This window comes from Castor canadensis, chromosome 5, assembly GCF_047511655.1.
Source record: "Castor canadensis chromosome 5, mCasCan1.hap1v2, whole genome shotgun sequence".
Classification (NCBI taxonomy): Eukaryota; Metazoa; Chordata; class Mammalia; order Rodentia; family Castoridae; genus Castor; species Castor canadensis.
Window position 1 is genome coordinate 84,335,785 of NC_133390.1, and position 20,629 is coordinate 84,356,413.

Sequence of the window (20,629 nt, forward strand, 5' to 3'; positions counted from 1 at the left end):
ATGATGTCTTTTTTTCCCAGGATTTAGCGCATTCTCAAAATACAGAAAACCGTTCATATTTCTATTCTTTTTCTAAAGTACTAGAGTTCGAACTCAGGGCCTCATACTTGCTAGGCAAGTACTGTACACCTGAGTCATTCCTCCAGCCCTTTTTGCTTTAAGCATTTTTCAGATAGAGTCTTGCAGGCCAGCCTCAGACTATAGTCCTCCTTAATACTTGCATGTACCACCCTGCCTGGCCTTAGGTGTTTGGACAAACTTTTGGCCTGGATTGATCTCAAACCATGGTCTTCCAGATCTCTACCTCCTGGGATTATAGGTGTGGGCCACCACCTCCAACTTTTTTAATACCTAATTTCAATCCTTACATTAAAAGAAAAATCTAAATTGTTCAACGTCAGTGGACCAACAGGATGTCTTAATGAAAACCTCTGCATAAAAAGACAGGAAAAAAGTCTAAATGCCCATCCATAGGGGATTGGTAAAATGCCCATCCAAGGTCATTCATGTGCTATGAAATAGAATAAGGAAGTTCTCTGTCTTCCAAGAGAGAAAGATCTCCAGGATATTACTGTTAAATTAAAAAAAAAAAAAAAAGATGCAGAGTGTGTGTAGAATATGCAAATGTTTCTTTAAAAAAAAGGAAAATAATGCTGGTCACCAGTGGCTCACCCCTGTAATCCTAGCTACATGGGAGGCAGAAATCAGGAGAATCACAGTTCTAAACCAGCCTAGGCAAATAGTTCAAGAGACCTTATCTTGAAAATACCCCACACAAAAAAGGTCCAATGGAGTGACTCCCTGCCTAGGAAGCATGAGGCCTGAGTTGAAACCCCAGTACCACCAAAAGAAAAGAGTTTATATTTGTATTTGTATAAAGAAAAAACTGAAGGACACACAAAGACTAAAAGTGTTTATTTCTGGTAGGAGGTAGGGAATCTACCTTTCATAGTGTTTTAATTTTTGAAATATGATTTTATTAAAAACAAAAATTTTTTTATTCAGAAATAAAAGAATCATTATACTTTTTTAAAAATGGGACTGGGGTTTGAACCCAGGGCTTTGCACTTGCAAAGCAGGGGCTCTACCACTGGAGCCACACCTGTAGTCCAGTTTGCTCTGGTTATTTTGGAGATGGGGTCTTAAGAACTATCTGCCCTGACTGGCCTCAAACCTTGATCTTCCTGATCTCAGCCTCCTAAGTAGCTAGGATGGCATGAACCATCGGAACCCGGCTAAATAAAGGAAAAATTTTAAATGAAGTTTTCATTGTTAGATAAGGAGCAAACAAAAATCTGATTTTGCGTGACTTCACTTATCATGTTGGAAACTAGGCACCCTTTGGGTCAGTTACAGACCATACATTCGAGAGGATAATTCTAGGGACAATTCATATGGTGATTTAAATTCTAACCATTTTGGTAGGAAATTGAAAGGAAAAATCTGTATTTGTAGTGTTGTTTCTTTAGCTTGTTAGGATTTGGGGGAGTGTTATTTCCCCCAAAGTAATTAAAATATGGTGCTCAAGATTCACAGTAGGAATCTTTTATGGATGGCTTGGTAAACACAATAAGAAAGTCAACTCAATTATGGTCTTAAGTCTATTTTTGTTAGTTGTTGAAGTTGGTGTCATGAAGAAAGTGTTATAGAGTGTGGTTTTATCTTAACAGGAGCAGGAAAATTCAGATTCGAAACATCCCTCCTCACCTGCAGTGGGAGGTAAGCCAACATCACTTTTTAAGAGGTTACCAAGACATTTTTCTCCCTGGTTTAATTCTGTTCATATTTAGGAATTGGAGGCCCTCACTCTTTTCTGTGAAAACTCTGGGTCCTGCCTCTTCCTTTTTTCAGTGCCCTGTGTACGTGATGTATCATGAATTTGGGGTTATATTTGTCCTTTTTCTTTATGCTGAATGCACTTTGATCTCTTGCAATCTGCTTTCTCTAGTACCAGGGCACCAAGCACCAACAAACAAACTGTGAAACAAAATGTGTACCTGGTTTGTGGCTTTTATCATATGATTCTGTAAAAGATTTTATCTTTCCAGATCCTGATTCAGAAAAAAGAAATCAATGGGAAATCAACAGAAATGGAAAGTTCTTTGTTAGTTGGAACAGGTTTTTTTGTTTGTTTTGAGTTAGTTACTATGAGTAACAGTTAAGATGTATTTTCAGAGCTCTAAAACTTCTAAGATTGCTATCTTAATATAAAACAAGATAGAATGTGGGGAGTGGCTTATTATTATTTAAGAATGGATTACTCCATGTTTTATTCCCTAACCCAAAGGAAATCAAAATAGCCTTAACAGAAGCAATGTTTTATCTAATGTTTTTGTTACTTTTTTTTAAAACCCTTTTTTATTATGGAAAGTCTCAAACATACACATATCATTACTTTGTAAAATAAGGAGATCCCTTGAGGAAAGCTAAAGGAAGAACTGTTCAGTCTCCCAAGAAGGAGAGGTGAGCTTTGTACTTCATTCTACTTTTCAGTTCAAGAGCAGTGAGTTCCAACCATCGCCAGGAATGTGATTGTTAACAGTTACCAAAACTCTTGAGATTCTGTAGTGTCACCTTAGTGAATAGATTACTTGGGAGCCAGTAAAGCAAATGAAAGTCCTGCACATTTATATTTATTCAGTTCTGTTTTTGTGGAAGATCTGAAATATCAATTTAGTTAAATCATTCCTGTGTCTGTGTCCTTGTTTTGCTTGAATTCATTCACTGGGGGAAATCACTGCACCTTTTTTTTTTTTTTTTTGAGAGTCTGATCTTTTCTTCCCATTCTGATACTGAAGCTTCCTTTCGCAGGTATTGGATGGACTTTTGGCTCAGTATGGGACAGTGGAGAATGTGGAACAAGGTAATAAGTGAGAAAATTAGCCTTTTGAGTTTGGGAAAGGGATGTTACTTGTTATTTCTTACAGGCTATGAATAACCATGGAGAAATAGTGAATTGATATTCCTTTGAAACATGCTTCCCATGGTGTATGTTTGTATATCTTTGTGTGAGAGATACCTATACACACCTTTATATACCTATATAGTTTAGTTTTTCAAGAAATATGATTTTCAGGCTATTTTTTCTTATATCCTGCAATGTGTGCAAGCATTGGCAAACACTTACTGGGGTAAGCTTAAATTTACTGGGAGAAATTGGATTTACACTGTTGCTACTCACCTGTTCCTGGCTAAGAAAAATAGATTCCTAATGCTTGGCCTGACTGTTTCCAAAGGAGTTGGACTCCTCTGCCAAGAATCTCTTGGAGGACTTATGAAAATGAAGATTCCTAGGGCTCACCATAGACCTATCGAGACTCTTTGGGAGAAGAGCTCAGGGATTAAACACCACGAGTGATTTTCTCAGGTTTAAGAACCTGAGAAGAGTCACAGAAACAGTACTGCACAGGCCAGAAGATAATAACTTTTCTTATCATCCTCATTTTTATCTTCTAAAACATGAAGTGCTCTGATTTTAAAAAGAGAGGCACCTGAAGCTAATGTCTTTTATAGCTCTTGAAGAGTTATAAATAGATTATAAGAGCCTAATATTAATCATAGTAGCATAATGTTTTGTTTTTATTGTTGTTGTTTTTGCCTTGGCCTAAAAAGCAGAATACAAATTCAATCACTGACTGTAAAGCCCTTGAAAAAGTTACCTGACCTGGACTTACATAATTTCCACATGTGTAAAGTGGGGAGGATAATCTCTCCCCTTTCTATAACACTGAATAGTGGTGTTATCCAAACAGAGCTTGTGTAAGGTATTTATAGACAAGGAAATTGAACATAATCTTAAAGGATTGCAACAGTTTACTTAGGAAAAATTATGGAGGACCCATTTTTTCGTATGCCATCTGTTCTGTATGCCCATATAACTCATGTAATAGTTTTAAAGCAATAATTTATTCAGATGTTCTCCACTCTATGAATGTTAAAAATATTGTTATTCAATTTCATACTATTGCCTGCTCATGCCCAAAGGTGAAGGGAAAGAGCTCAGGAAGAAGACATGATTTACAAGGATTCTATTTCTCAGTTCTTACTTTCCTCAATATGGAAAAGAAGACATGCTAATAATGACTGGATGTAGTAGCCAAGATAGCCTTATAGATGATCCTTAAAGATTGTTAGCTGAGCCAGGCATGTTGGTATACATCTGTAATCCCACAGTCAAGAGGCTGAAGGAGAAGAATTGTGAATTTGGAGCCAGCCTGGGCTACATAGTGAGACCTGTACCCCAAAAAAAAAAAAAAAAAAGTTACTAGCTGAGATCATGATATAAATTCAGAACAATGCTACACAAGAAAGAAATATCCTAGGACTCTGCAGCAGTCTACAGTTCCTCAGGCACGTATGCCCTGGAGACTGCCCAGTTTCCAGCAGCCTCACTACTACACGGTAGAACCACTGGACTGTTGCTTTATCCTGTTTCATGGGTGACTCCTGCTCCAGCAGGACAATTTAGTTTTAGGAAACCTTGTAGCTTTCATGTCCAATGAATGGAGCTAAACTTATTCTAGAATCAAAGAACTGCCTGATTTCCTGTGCACACAAACAGCTTTGAAGAACAGAGAATATGACTGAGGAGGGACCACAAAATCTGAGAATCTGAGAGTATTTCAGGATAGCTTTATTCAGGAATCTCAGACCCAGCCCTTTTTGGGCTTCTGAGCCTGCAGCCTTATCTGTAGCCATAGAAATTAGAAGATATGAAACCTCTGTAACATTCTGTGTTTCTGCACTAAGAGAGGATGGTTATGGGCCACACACCTTTTTTTTTTTTCTGGGTAAGTGTGAATTAGAGAGTATTAGGAATGCTCCCTGGCAAAAGCCAGGGGTGGGATCATCATTAATGACATGTTAGACCACCATGGGAGTTCCCTCTAATGATTGTATACTTACCACCTACCCCATAAATGCTGAAGGTACTTTGAAGTTATTGGACACAAAGTATTGGTACTTTGAAGTTTTTATCCTAAATGTCTTTTACTTTTTTGGAGTTCCGGATCTCTTGAAGAATCTTACGGAAATTATAAACCAGAAAAATTCACATTTCCACAAATTTGAATTGCATAAGTGGTGAGAGTTACAGAATTCCTGAAACTCAAGCATGGATCCAAACTTAAGAATTCCTTTATTACAGGGTTTTGTTATTACTTTGAAAAGCACCCTTATTATGATTTTCTTGAATTAGCCTCCTAACAGTTTGTTTTAGAGGATTTGATTTAGTTGTGTCTATTTGTTTTGATAAAATGAATATTTTTAATTTAAGTTTTCTGGTTTAAATAGAGCAAATTTTATCTGTCCTTTTGAATTTCCTTTTTTTTTGCTTTAGTTATTTTCAAATAGGGTCTTGTGTTTTTTCCCAGGCCAGCCTGGATCTTGATCCTCCTGTTATATCTCCCACGTAGATGGGATGACAGGCTCATGCCACCCCTCCCAGCTTATTGGCTGAGGTGGGATCTCAGTAACTTTTTATCCGTGCTGGCCTAAACACCCAATCCTCCTCACTTCTGCCTTCTCAGTAGCTGGGATTACAGGATGAGCCACAGAAAAATTCTCATAAAAAGTCTTCTTACTTTGTGTATGTATATCCAGTTATTTTTAAATAAATGCAAGTTATAACAATTAAAATTCATATCTTAATAGTGGCACAGTTAATTGATCCAAACTTGGAAGACAGTGTTGAAAAACATCATGTTCTTTTACCTAATTTTTTCTTCTGTGGTTTTAATCTAAATAAATAATTCAGAAGAATACACAAATCAAATGATGTTTGCAACAAAGGTGAATTTTAGCAAATACTATTTAGAATAGCAAATATTGGGAATAACACATTTGCCAACTGGGTAATGCTGGGTAACGCTTTAGGCAAATTGTGGCATGTTTGCTCACTACAATTCTATATAGACATTAAAACAAAAAATACAACAAAAGTTTACATGTACATATACTTCTGCAGAAGTGTTTATAAAATAAGTAAAGATATAGCTCTGTGGTATATGCAGTGGATATGCAACTGTGTAATATACAACTGATTTACTAATTGCTGTGAATGCATATTAAATGCAAATAACCACAGAGTTGGGTTGATGTTATATTTTGTGCATTTTTCTCTAAATTTAATTTGTTTACCTTGAGCTAGATGGTGATAGATGTTGTTAATGATAATGTAGTTTTTGTTCTTCCCTAGTCAACACAGACACAGAAACTGCTGTCGTCAATGTCACCTATGCAACAAGAGAAGAAGCAAAAATGTAAGTGGATTTGGGTTTGCAAATCTATTTTGGTTTGTCTTTGGAGTCCATTGAGTCCTATATTTGTAAACCTTTTCTGAAAAGACTGGTGGAGGCCTATCCATGCCCATTTTGACATATCCAAGAGCTCCATGGCACCTGAGCTGCCTTTGACATACTGACATCGCTCTGGGGTATTCCTGCCACCTTTGACACTTCAGTGACGCTCTAGGGCATTCATACTAGTCTGTCTAGTGCTTGAACAGAGATTCTATCTTGAAAAATGCTGAGCTGGAATCAAAAGCAGGGCAGGAGCCATGTTTTGACATGGTCAGGAATAGAGGGCACCAGCTCTATGACACTGTCTCCTAGACTCTGCTTTGACACCCTCATGGGGTCCCTTTAATAATCATTGAATGGATACTGTAACATTGACTTTTCCCATGTGTGATATTAAAAAGTGGATCCACCTCAGGAACACAGTAGCAGTCTGAGTTGTCTGGGAGTGGTTAACAATACAGCTGGCTTGGGTTCTTCACTTCTATTCCTTCCTGGTCCCCATTCATTAGTTCATTCCCCATACATTGCTTTATTAATGGTTAATTTTGAGCTTCCTAATAAGGGACATGGGATTAAGTGGGATTTTGTTGTTGTATGTGTTGGGGTTTGAACTTGGCCTCTCGCTTGCTCTACCATTTGAGCCACACTTCAGCACCTGGGATTAAGTTTTTCAAACGACAACAAAATTCCTTGTAGGAATTCCTTGTAGGAGGTTCTTGAAGTGCTTCTCAGGCCATTGTAACTAGAATTATGGTCATATGTGGTCATGTTTTATGTTATGAATGTGGCATAATCCTAGACATATATCCAACCCAGGATGATAGCCTTACTTGTTTTGCAAGTTTTTCAATACACATGAAGACATGTTTGACCCATTTTCATACGAGTAGTTTCCAGAAAGTTAATTTTTATTGAAAAAAATTAATAGTTTACTTGTTGTTAAAATTTGCAAATGTACGTAAACAGGAGATACACCACCAATTCACCATTCCATTCTTATCCAGGCACCACTTAGGTGGAAGTCTTCTGTACATGTTTGTCTGTTGCCTTTATTAAATTCAAAGGGGTTGCTTTGTAATAAATTTATAAACCCTGAACATTAACCTAGTAGAATTGGGTAATGCTGCCAAAAAATGTGAAGGAGTGGTTCTGCTTCATCTATAATTTTAAAAATACAGTTATTTATCCTTTATTACATTAATAGCTATTTTAAAACAACAATATCTGTGATTTTCAGAGTTAAGGACGTAAGTGCTCTCCTAAACTGCTATTGGTTAGTAAATGTTGAAACCTTTCCAGAGGGACACTCAGCCATACTTAGGAATAATGTTACAGGGCTGGAGTGAGAAACTCAGTGGTAAAGCGTTTGCCTAGCATGTCTTATATGTAGAGTTGTAATTGCAAAGATGCCATGGTAACGGTGTATATTAATTAAAAGATTGAACATAATCTACATATCTAACAATAGAGGATTGATTACAAAAACTGTAGTAAATCAACAGACTGCTAAATAGCCATTCAAAATTATATTTAAAAATATTTAATAACATGGGAAAATGTTTAGAGTATTAGCTGTTTTTATTACCATATTTGAATGTACAAAGGGGTATTAACTATTTTTTAAAGGTTAGAAAATAGTATGTACAACTTTAATTCATTTTTATAAACAATATATGTAAAAAATGAGATGGAGGATTATGATTTTCTTTGTGTTTATTTCTGAATTTTCTCATAAATTTGTTTAAATAAATTTTTGTGTTATGATTTACAATAATCATAGATTGTGTGTTATTGTTTAAAAGAAAAAAATAGGTGATAATTTTGTATCAATGTTGAGTGAGTTTTTGATAAGGGGGATATAGCCTTGGGTAGTGAGAAAATAGCTGAATGCAAAATTGTGTATCAAGTCTGATCAGTTTTAGACACTGTGACTGCTTGTTTAATTGTCAGTCACAAGTGTAGAAGGAGCAGAACTGGTGCTAGTCTTGGTCACCACTGTTTCCTGAGTGCCTGGCCCTGGGCACCTGGTAAACAAGAGTGGAAGAGTCTTTCTTGATGTTGCTCTCTGACAAAGCTCCTCCACCCCTGCTGCATTTCAGAGCCATCGAGAAGCTAAGTGGGCATCAGTTTGAGAACTACTCCTTCAAGATTTCCTACATCCCGGATGAAGAGGTGAGCTCCCCTTCACCCCCTCAGCGAGCCCAGCGTGGGGACCACTCTTCCCGGGAGCAAGGCCACGCCCCTGGGGCCTCTTCTCAGGCCAGACAGATTGATTTCCCGCTGCGGATCCTGGTCCCCACCCAGTTTGTTGGTGCCATCATCGGAAAGGAGGGCTTGACCATAAAGAACATCACTAAGCAGACCCAGTCCCGGTACGTGCTTCTGGGGCTTCCCTTGCTTCCTTCTGAGAGCTCCCATGTGTCCTGGCATCTCAGCCATCCTCAGGACTATTGCTTATGTCAGCAGTAGGGGGAGGGGTTGTGCTATAATGGGACAGTGGCTTCTTTGAACAGGACTAACAGACTAACATCAAGCTGGGGTCTGTCATGAGCTTTCATACTAATGACATAACCATCACCCCTGAAAGACTAAAGGTTCCTTAAAGAGAGCACTAATGATCTCATAGCCAGGCACTGCCCGTAAGATGACTATGCAGTGAAGGCATGTAGTTCTAAAACAGTCAAGATATGGGGCTCTGTGGGATCCTAGAACCTGCTTATCTCCGTTCTCACCTCCTGTCCTAACTCAGAACCCCGGGGGTAGCCATTTGAGACTACTTAGGTAGTCTCACATAGAAGTGGTGAGTCCCCTCTGCAGTAAGAAAGTATACTAGCCTTGTGTCTAGTTCTCTTGTGTCTAGTTCAGTTTAAGGAGTCAGTGGATAAAATGACTTGTGGAGTTGTTGATTTTTATATGTTTTTAAGACCACAGCATGATATAATGAAGAAAACACAGGATGTGTAGACAGTTACTCATGTTCAAGTTTTACAGCCACTTAACGGCTATGTAATCTTGAGGTCAATTTTTTAACCTCTTTGAGCATCAATTGCTTCTTGTATAAAAAAGGGAATACTACATTTTGCCAGGATTGTTATGAAAATTACTATAATTAGGCAAATGAAATGAAACCATTAATATGAAAGCACTTAAATTGCAGATTACTAGCAAATATTACTTACGTGTGTCAATGAATTTTGTTCAGGTCATTGAGTGAGTGCCCTGTAACCCAAAAGAGAAAATGCTATTTTCTTCAGAGTGTCTGAGTGACACCCAAGTACAGATACTAACATGGATGAAACCCAGGGTACAGAATCTTAGGAGGGAAATAATGAAATAGAGAAGAGAAATTACTGCCTGGTGTTTCTTTTATTTTAAAAGTGCAGCCAAGTTTGCTGTACTGTGAAAGTGATTTTTATTTATATCTCTCTTTATTCCAAAAATTGTTTAGGTGGCTTTAAAAATGCAACAAATTTAAGTTGAAATGAAGTTAGCCCTTAAAGTATGTGCCTGTTTTTAAGAAGTAGGCCAAAGAAGGATTTCTAATAGCTAAAGTAAAAAGGGATACAATCAATTATGTGATTCTGAAAATGAACAAAAACAAGTAGTACCACAGCTAACCAAAGAAGTCTGATAAAGTCATCAAGCTTTTGAGCCATTAATTTTAAGAGCCTGGAGGAAAGCAGGCTACCAATGGAATGGAAACCAAAAACTTAGGCAGAGAGAGGGCATGCCTCTGTTTTCTATCCACACTCAAATGTATAAAGCTTGCTTGAATTTGGTATTTGGATTTGGATTAACATATGGCTTTTAAAGGCTGCAATCAGTTTAGAGATCGGCCCCATGCCAATATGCAGTGTTATGTTCTCACTTTACTCTTCACTTCTACAGTCATTTGAAAGACTACACAAAATACTCCATTTACCAAACTGGCTTCATTATCAAGCTGGCTTGGCACCTTTGTCCTGCAGCACTCCTGTAAGAACGGTCCCTTTCTAAGTGGAGCTGCAAAGGATTAAAGTTTGTCATTAGAACTCCCACACTGCTTGCCTCCTTCTTGGAGAATGGCATTGGTTGCAAACGTGCTAATGACACTTGTCTGTCTGTGTCCTTGCTGTACATTGGTTGTGATAATGTTTCCTGGGACTAGAGTCCTATCACAGATGACATACTTATGGCTCCTGATTTTTTTCCTACAGGGTAGACATCCATAGAAAAGAGAACTCTGGGGCTGCAGAGAAGCCTGTCACCATTCATGCCACCCCAGAGGGGACTTCTGAAGCATGCCGCATGATTCTTGAAATCATGCAGAAAGAGGCTGATGAGACCAAACTGTAAGTTTGTGTACATTGTTCCATCACTCAACCAAGTAAGAGTAAGAACTGTGTTAAAAGCTCTATTACTTGGTAGAGGGGACAGTAGAACTTGTAATTATGAAAACATTCTGTATCTGCACTGTCAATAAAATAACCACTAGTCACTTGTTGCTGTTGAGTGCTTCAAATGTGACTAGTGCAATGAAGAACTGAATGTTTTGTTTTATTTTAACTAATCCAGATTTAAATAGCTACATGTCATATTGGACAATGCAGCTATAGAATGTACGTTGTCACCAGTTGGATTACATTTCCTTAAGTAGTAGAAACTGGTTTCCAAGTGGGTATTTTACTCTTCTTCCTCTTTTTTCTTCTTTCTCCCCCCACCCTTTCTTTTATGAAATAGTTCTTGAAATTCCACAATGTGATGAGCATCATTTCAATTTGAATGGCAAACAAAAGTTCTTACTAAACCAGTTGATTTTGTATTATAAATAATGAATGGCAATAAAATAAACAGTACAGTTTTTAAAAAGACTTTGTCAGTTTGCAAAAATCTGTTTATGACCAGCAGGAGCAGTTTTATAGAGAAGCAGTAAAGAATGGATTGAATATTAAATTAATTTGACAAATAATATGGAATATGACTGGTACAAAACAAAGCATATGGAAGTAGATTTTAAAAGAAGAGCATTGCAAACTTATACTGAAATATCATAAATCTTCCACTTATCAGTTGTTTGCTCTGTTTGGGACTTTTTAAATCCTCCACATGCTAGGGCTTAATTTGAAGAAACCCTACTTTTATCTAAATTATTAAAAAAATTTATAAACAATACACTTCTTGTTACTTTGACCTAGGTACAAGCAACTTACAAAAGTCTATAAACAGTCAAAAAGACTGATTTGTAAACTGGGTTTTTAAGTTTTCATATAGAGCCAAGATAGAGTTTGAATACCTTTGAAACAAATGTTTTCAAGTGCCTACACTGTACGAAGCACTGGATTGTTAAAAAAGCTACAGACATGAATAAGAGCCAGGCCTTGCTAGGCTTGCTTTGCCGGGTGGGAGAGATGTTCACTAAACAAATAATTATAGCACTGAGTAACTGAGTGCAGCTCTAAGAAATGCTACTATGGAGAAGTAGCGTTACAACTACATGTAATAGGTCCTAACCACGGTTTTAGCGGACAAGGCAAGACTTGAGCATTTCAGAGATGATCTCTCTGTATGGAGGACAGCCCTGAGGGGAGTGAGTAGAAGGCAAAAGATGCAAGAGAACAAGAATCCTAAACTTTTTTAAAATTAATTTACCAAATATTTGCTGAGCATCTAGTATATGGAAGCAAGCACTAAACCCCCTGCCCTCCAAAAGCTACATCCTAGTGGAGTTTTTTTTTTTGGAAAGTGAGGAGGATATGCAGCTGGGATTTTGAACTCAGGGCTTCAAGCTTACAACACAGACATTCTATCATTTGAGCCACACCTACAGTCCATTTTGCTCTGGTTATTTTGAACTTGGTGATCTCAGACTTTTTGCCCAGGCTGGCCTCAAATCATGACCTTTCTGTTCTCAACCTCCCCAAGCAGCTAGGATTATAGGCATGAGCCACCAGCTCCAGGCTCTCGTGGAGCTTTTTAAAGTATTGGTATATATGAGGCAATGCACCTGTTAGGTGCTTTTCAATTTAAGTAATAGGAAACGCAAGTGTCTTAAGTAGTAAGAAAGAATTACTATGTCACATGCTAAGAAGTCTTAAGTTAGAATAACTCCAAGGTCATTTGAGACATGGGCTCAAAGGCCTGGGACATTTTTCTGCCTTATTTCCTTTGTGATGATAGATTGGATGGCTGGCTGCTGAGATTTCAGACCTTGTGTCTCCACAGAAAAATATTCCAAACTTGAAAAAGAGAGAGCATTACTTCTTTGCACCTTTTAAAAAATGTTTCTAAGAATTGTGGCAGAACACACATAATATAAAATTTATCATCTTAATAATTTTAAAGTGTACAGTTCATTAATATCAGATGTATTCCTTCACAGTGTTGTGAAATAGATACCCAAAACTTACTCATCTTGTAAATCTGAAACTCTGTGCTCATTAAACAACTACCCATTTCCCCCTTGCCTCACCCCTTGTAAACTACCATTCTTCTTCCTTTTCTTATGAATTTGATTAGTTTAGATAACCTCATATAAGTGGAGTCATATAGTGTTTATCTTTTTGTGACTGGTTTATTCACTTAGCATAATATCCTCAAAGTTCATCCATGTTGTAGTGTGTAACAGGGTCTCCTTCCCTTCATTATTTTTTCTTTTTTTTTTATTATATTCATATGTACGTACAATGTTTGGGTCATTTCCCCCCCCTTACCCTCACCCCCTCCATTACCCCCCAACCCCTCGCTACCAAGCAGAAACTATTTTGCCCTTATCTCTAATTTTGTTGAAGAGGGAGTATAAGCAACAATAGGAAGGAACAAGGGTTTTTGCTAGTTGAGATAAGGATAGCTATACAGGGAGTTTACTCACATTGCCCTCCTGTACATGTGTATTACCTTCTAAGTTAATTCTTCTCGAACTAACCTTTTCTCTAGTTCCTGGTCCCCTTCTCCTATTGGCCTCAGTAAGTATCTGCTTTAGTTTCTCTGCATTGAGGGCAACAAATGCTAGCTAGTTTTTTGGGTGTTTTACCTATCCTCATACCTTCCTTGTGTGTTCTCGCTTTATCATGTGGTCAAAGTCCAATCCCCTTGTGTTTGCCCTTGATCTAATGTCCGCATGTGGGGGAGAACATATGATTTTTGGTCTTTTGGGCCAGGCTAACCTCACTCAGAATGATGTTCTCCAATTCCATCCATTTACTTGCGAATGATAAATTTCATTCTTCTTCATGGCTGCATAAAATTCCATTGTGTATAACTACCACATTTTCTTAATCCATTCGTCAGTGGTGGGGCATCTTGGCTGTTTCCATAACTTGGCTATTGTGAATAGTGCCGCAATAAACATGGGTGTGCAGGTGCCTCTGGAGTAACCTGTGTCACATTCTTTTGGGTATATCCCCAAGAGTGGTATTGCTGGATCAAATGGTAGATCAATGTCTAGCTTTTTAAGTAGCCTCCAAATTTTTTTCCAGAGTGGTTGTACTAGTTTACATTCCCACCAACAGTGTAAGAGGGTTCCTTTTTCCCCACATCCTCGCCAACACCTGTTAGTAGTGTTGCTAATGATGGCTATTCTAATGGGGGTGATCTCCTTCCCTTTAAATCTGAATAATATTCTGTTGTATGTATATAACACATGTTTATCTGTTTATTTGCTGATGGATATTTTGCATTGCTCCTCCTCTTTTTTTTTTTTTGACTGTTAGCAAATAGTGTTGCTATGAAATGAGTTCACAAATAATTCTGCTTCATTTCTTCTGGATTTATACCCAGAAGAGGGACTGTCAGATCATACAGCAATTCTATTTTTAATTCATAGCTCACTGGCCAGATCTGCCTCATGGACCTACTGCCAACCAGTTATTATCAGAGCGTAGAATTACCGTGGTTTAGCTTATGTTAATCAGAATTCATGAACTGGAGTTGGTACAGAACCTGGCTTTTCCTAAAGCCCATAGCCCCTTGGTACATGAACAGATTGGCTTCCATTCAAAAGAAAAAAAAAACGGCATAATAGCTCTTGAGAACCAACTTTGTGACCATTTTAAGTGTTAAATCTTTGTCTCTTTTAGAGCCGAAGAGATTCCTCTGAAAATCTTGGCCCACAATGGCTTGGTTGGAAGACTGATTGGCAAAGAAGGCAGAAATTTGAAGAAAATTGAACACGAGACAGGGACCAAGATAACAATCTCATCGTAAGCCACCCATTCAGATTAATTGTATCTAATAATGAATAATTTAAGCATTTCTATACCCTGCACTCATTTATCTGGTTTTCCCTAAAATGGGAATATATATCAGGTGTGATGTGATTATTTCTATCATCATCGAAAACAAATACTTAAGGCTGGGGATATGTGGATCGGTTATAGAGCACTTGCCTAACGTGTGAAGCCCTGGGTTCCATCCCCAGAACTGGGAAGAAAAAAAAGAAAAAAAAAACAGTTCCCAGCCACACACTTTTCACTAAGGATTGATCTAAGTCACTGGTAAGATTCGAGATAGCAGAGACTCTACACCATAATGTGTTATGAAGGAATCCAGTCATTTCTGCTTCTCCCAAGATTTGTTTCTGATATGGAAATTTATTTTTCCTGTCGAGAAAAGGAAGTTTCTCTGTTTTTTTCCATTGGCCAGTTTGCAGGATTTGAGCATATACAACCCTGAGAGAACCATCACGGTGAAGGGCACAGTGGAAGCCTGTGCTAATGCTGAGATAGAGATTATGAAGAAGCTACGTGAGGCCTTTGAAAATGACTTGCTGGCGGTTAATGTAAGTGCCTCATGCTTCCTTCTCCACTGGCTTTCCCACGTGCTTTCAGGCAGGATATAAGCCGCTGTAAGAATAACTCTCACTCAATTTATGAGGGAGATGCCTGAAGATAGGTCTGCAGTTTTTAGGGTAAAAGCATTAAAACAGTCAGGAAACCAATTAGTAAATCATGATAAAACACAAAACTGGACAAAATAGTGTGAAGCCATTAAGATCATGTCTTTGAAACTGTAATATGCGGAAATGCTTATGATATATATAAAGCTAGTGTTCCAATTATGTGAAGTAATATGGATCAAAATGAGTAGAAGACTACAAATAAAAGTGAAAACAGGCATGTTAGAAAGTGGAGGGTTTTTTTTTTTAATACTTTCTAAACTTTCTGTAATATGTCTTGTTACTCTTAAAATTTTTAAAAGATATACTTTAAAATTACCTGGGCTAGAGGTGTAGCTCAGTGGCAGAGTTTATGTTTAAATATGTGAGACCCTGGCTGGGTTCAATCCCAAGTCTTCAGCATCAAAATAAATAAAATAAAATCGCCAGGTATAGGCCTTTAATCCCAGCCACTTGGGAGGCTGAGACCAAAGATTTCTTGAATCCAGAAGTTCAAGACCAACCTGACCAACATAGTGAAAACACGTCTCTTAAAAAAATAAATAATTGCTGGTGCCAGTGGCTCACGCCTGTAATCCTAGCTACTCAGGAGGATTGCAGTTCAAAGCCAGCCTGGATAAATAGTTTGTGAGACCCTATCTCAAAAAAACCTATCACCAAAAAAAAAAAAAGGCTGATGGAGTGACTCAAGATGAAGGCCCTGAGTTCAAACCCCAGTACCACCACCAAAAAAAAAAAAAAAATTAACTTCTGATTTTCATCTCTTGCTTGTTGATCTGCACTTTCAGATTGCCCAGTAAATGTCATCCACTTAGCTCTCACTAACAGACTGATGTAGCTTTGTCCTTCCTATTAGTGTCACCTAGTTTCCACTTTATAATAGGGTGACAAAAGTCTGGGATTTGTCTGTCAGCAAAGCACAAGCTTGAAGAAGTAAAGGTTTTCATTCATTTCTATTATAATTTGTAATATACGCAGTGGTGGAAAGGATGTTCTGATAAGACCACCTCATATGCCCAAAATTCAGCCTCAGTAGTTACCAATTCATGGCCTGTTTTGTTTCATCTGAACCCTCATCCATTTCCCAACCCTGTTGGGTAACATTGAAGCAATGTTGACAAAGAGCTCTGCAGGCTGAACCCCAGCTCCCTCACTGCAGCACTTTCCACAGTGTCTTTATCTCAGGTCAGCACTCTCTCCCCCACCTCATGCCAAGCCCCAGGTGAGCAGCCCCCTCCACATGATGATTATGGGACAGAATAAGGAGGCAGAGGAGGAGACCACAGTGCAGCCTTCTCCCTGTTTGCATATATCTGTGAAACTATCATCCAACAACCTCATTTTCTTCTTGCGGGTTCTTGATGTCTTTTGATCAGCATCTCTTTTTGTGAAAACATGGAAATGCTCAAAAGGGTCTGGGTTCTCCAAACATAATCACTTGAGCATCACTTGAGCATGTCACTGAGATGCATTCATATCTGTACCAAAGCCACACTCTGAGAGAGGAATCACCAAATTACCAGGTCTTATATATCAAATGAGGTAAAGATGAAGGGTCCCAGTTCTACTGCTCTGTATTCTAAAAGAATACAGGGTAACTGTAACCACAGAGAAGTAAAGAGATGTTAGAAAACTGCTTTATGTTCAGGAAGACAAGAAAGGGGGCAGGTTGGGTACAGGCCAAGATAGGTGATACATTCCTTTGCCTCTGAAGGGCTGTGTAGATAAAACTCACCTCTAGCCATGGTGAGTGTCCCCAGATTTAAATGTGAAATAAGCAAGTGAAATGATTATGAAGCTGGCAACTAAATGATGAAAAGACAAAAGAGAAACATCTTAAACTTGGACATTGGAATTAATCTGTGTAGTTCCTGGTAAAGGGTCTGACCCATCCCGAATAGAGTTAAAAAGACATATTCATTAAACAAACATTTATTGAGTACTTACTATTTACCAGGCATTGAACACAAATACTAAGTAAAATATTCTCTATTCTCAAGGAAGTGTTGGCCTAAAAGTGGAAGAGGTACCTAAGGTGATACTAGCACCATCTGGCAAGTGCTGTCTTAAAGGAGTACATGAATGTTAGGAGAGACAAGAGAGGGCATTTGAGCTAAGACTTCTGGGGGTGAGAGAAAGCTTCAGGCATGAGGTGATACCTAAGGTAGGGGAATTCCAAAGGAGAAGAGGACTTAGCTAGGTAAAGAGGGAGAGAAGCGCTTCCTTGCAGGGAAGACAACGTGTGTAGGGGCCCAGAGGTGAGCTTGGGGTATTTAAGGAGCAGGATTGAAAGGAGTGGGAATGAGGACTTAGCAGGAAACAGGCTAACAAGGTGGCCTGGGTCTCCAGGAAGACTTCATTGGCTATGGTAATATATGTACATTCCCAAAGGTGTTGGAAAAACTTTAAAGGAATGCCATGGTCAGGTTGAGGTTTGGTATCCACCCCCATTACAAGGTAAAGAAGTCCACAGGCGAGGATAGAGTTGATTGGGAGATGCTGGTGCCATCCAGACAAGAGATGGAGGTTGACCCAGGCAAGCTGGGCCTCTCTGGTCTCCTCCCTCATCTTTTTTCTCCATTTCTGTTCCCAGCAACAAGCCAATCTGATCCCAGGGTTGAACCTCAGTGCACTTGGCATCTTTTCAACAGGACTGTCCGTGCTGCCTCCGCCAGCTGGGCCCCGTGGAGCCCCACCTGCTACCCCCTACCACCCTTTTGCTGTAAGTAGCTCAGGACTCAGATGGTTGCTCCTGCTCTGGACAGCTCCAGTCAGCAGCATTTCTCTGCTGTGTTGAGTCAGGGCTAAAGTTTATATCTGGAGACCATTCTCATGAGTGTTATAGCATAGTTTCTTAGAATTCCTTCCTAGTGGGCAAATTGATATCAAACCATGTTTTAAAACCTAGTATGGGTCATATCTAGAAAGAATACTAGCAAATTCATTAACTAGAAAACTTGTTTTTTTAAAAAAAAGATTTGTTAGCTCAAATAAGAGCATTCATTAGTATTAGTCATTACTATATTCAGGTACTTTAGAGTATATACATATGTACACAGATATATATGTGTGTGTGTAATTTCCACATATGTCTACAATTCAAATGCATTATATTTTATTAATGAAGAAATTGCACAGTGTATCTAAGCAGTACAATGCCTGGTATTTAGTAGGTTGTCAGTAAGTACTTACTGCTTGAATCATAATTCACAACAAAAAAAATGTGAATGGTATATTTTCCACTTGTTGCGCTTATTCACAAGCATTATTCTTGTTTACTACATAGCCAAATTGGGCTGAGGACACTTGTTAGCTGTCTTTCTGGTTCCTAATTCTTCTGTATAAATACTGCTTTTTTTTTTTTTTTTTTTTTTTTTTGCAGTGCTGGAGTTTGAACTCAGGGCCTACACCTGAGCCACTCCACCAGCCCTTTTTTTGTGATGGGTTTTTTGAGATAGGGTCTCTCAGACTATTCGCCTGGGCTGGCTTCAGACTGTGATCCTCCTGATCTCTGCCTCCTGAGTAGCTAGAATTACAAGCATGAGCCACCAGCACCTGGCTAATATTGCCATTGTCTATCGCTAGTATTGCGATTGTCTGTCGCTCATAGACAGTTCTTCTGAGACATTTCTGTATCACTCCGTACCATTTCTTTAGTTATATCCATTTTGCATTAAACCAAAGGAGGGAGCCCAACATTGAACCTTGTGTGTATGTGTGATAGAAGGTCCTGAAAATGTGCTGTGAGGGGTCATGGGGGTTGTTACAGTCATGTGGCTGCTTTAAGGACAGCTGTGAGAAGTGCACATCTCTGCACCTTTGTTGTACCTTTGCTGTAAAAATGACCAGCTCAGTACAGTTAAAAGACACTGAGACACATCTCATTTGTGTGTATGTTTCTTTACCAGCATGACATTTGAATCAGTTTCTATCATGAGAAAACATACATGCATACTACCATTCCTAGATTTTTTTTCTTTTTTTGTCAGCACTGGGGTTTGAACTCAGGGTCTCATGCTTGCTAGGCAGGCACTCGTACCACTTGAGCTACTCTGCCAGCCCCCATTTCTCTATTAAATACTCATCTATCTCATATAAATACATCATCATAGGAAACACTGATTTTTACATTAAATTGTCTTTTTGACAATAATTTTGCACTGAGTAATAATAATAAATTACAACTGTTATATAAATTGCTAAAAATTATTACAAATGTTTACACAGAGAATTATAGCAATATACAAGAGCACATCAATAAAACTTGGATGAACAATGTATAAAGTTTAAAAAAAAAGGTTTTGTAGCTAAGCAGTGCAAATGTAAGGGAGTTTTAGATCTTATCAGCAGGCCACTGGATATGTCACAAACTGTTCAGTTTTACAGCTGAGACCACTGGTAGCACTAGATGTCCTGGAAGCTCCTCTTAGTTGGCTATAATGCCTAAGGGTGGATCTCATTCATCTTGAGGAAGGCACTGGATTGAGATAACCCGTATCGCAATGGTAATCCATCAGCTGGATGGATCAGCTGGATGCTTCATACTGACTGTTGGCTTCACAGTTTCAGCCTTTTCAATAAGGTCAAATTTTCCTTTTCAATCCTTTGTTCTCTCTGTTGAGAGCTCTATGATATAACTTAGGTAGGGGGGTGACCAAGTGATCTTCCGGGAACACTTTTGCTTCCTGGTTTCTCAGCTTGTCTTGACAGTTCTTTCAAAAGCCTCTGATTTTTCTCAATCAATCTGTCTCACCTCTTCTTTCGTAAAAGAGTAGTTTTTCCCAGGTACTACTAAAGGTGATCAAAGTATACATCTAACTTTCCAGAAAACAGGCTGTACACAGAGTCTCAGGGAAAGGTAACCTCAAAAGCCAGGCCACCTGCACAACCTAAGTTCATAAATGGGAGCCTGGGTGTGTGGGAGGGTGGGGCTCAGTGGCCTTGGATTTGATCCCCAGTACCACAAAAAATTAAATTAATTAATTAAAAATTAAAATAGGGATCAGCATTCCAGAGCTTCAGGGCCAAATCTAGCCCACCATTTATTTTGTTAATGATGTTTTATTGGGACACAGCAATGATCATTTATTTACATATTGTTGTTAGTGTTTCCCACTAGAATAGCAAAGTTGAATAGTTATGATCATAGGACCTTCAAAGCCTAAAATAGTTATTATTCGGTCCTTTACAGAAAGTATTTGCTGACCTCTGGACTAAAATGAGAGATTTTCATGTGGTACAATGTTTTCTAAATTTGGAAATGGGTTTTTCCAGTCAGAAAGCTTCCTTTACATCTGGAATATTCACCAAAATAGATTAACCATCTTACTAAGATAATTAGTTTCTGGTCTTTAAAAATAAGTTTTAAATAAGATTTCCGCCCAGGCTTGGTGTTGCATGCCTGCACTCCCAGCTACTGTGGAAGCTGAGGTGGGAGAATTTCCTGAGCCCGTATGTT

General features: G+C 38.4%; 1 protein-coding gene across 2 annotated transcripts in view; it reads left to right on the forward strand.

The window, feature by feature from the left end:
* Positions 1 to 20,629, forward strand: part of Igf2bp2 (insulin like growth factor 2 mRNA binding protein 2) — a 140,922-nt gene that overhangs the window by 104,417 nt on the left and 15,876 nt on the right. The window contains exons 3-10 of one of the 2 annotated variants that reach the window (XM_020157587.2): positions 1,671 to 1,719; positions 2,812 to 2,863; positions 6,197 to 6,260; positions 8,399 to 8,671; positions 10,496 to 10,630; positions 14,354 to 14,476; positions 14,919 to 15,054; positions 17,765 to 17,893. In XM_020157587.2, the coding sequence (XP_020013176.1) occupies positions 1,671 to 1,719; positions 2,812 to 2,863; positions 6,197 to 6,260; positions 8,399 to 8,671; positions 10,496 to 10,630; positions 14,354 to 14,476; positions 14,919 to 15,054; positions 17,765 to 17,893 (961 nt within the window). Of the gene's footprint in view, positions 1 to 1,670; positions 1,720 to 2,811; positions 2,864 to 6,179; positions 6,261 to 8,398; positions 8,672 to 10,495; positions 10,631 to 14,353; positions 14,477 to 14,918; positions 15,055 to 17,764; positions 17,894 to 20,629 lie in introns of both variants that reach the window. The other variant, XM_074073601.1, reaches the window with a different exon arrangement.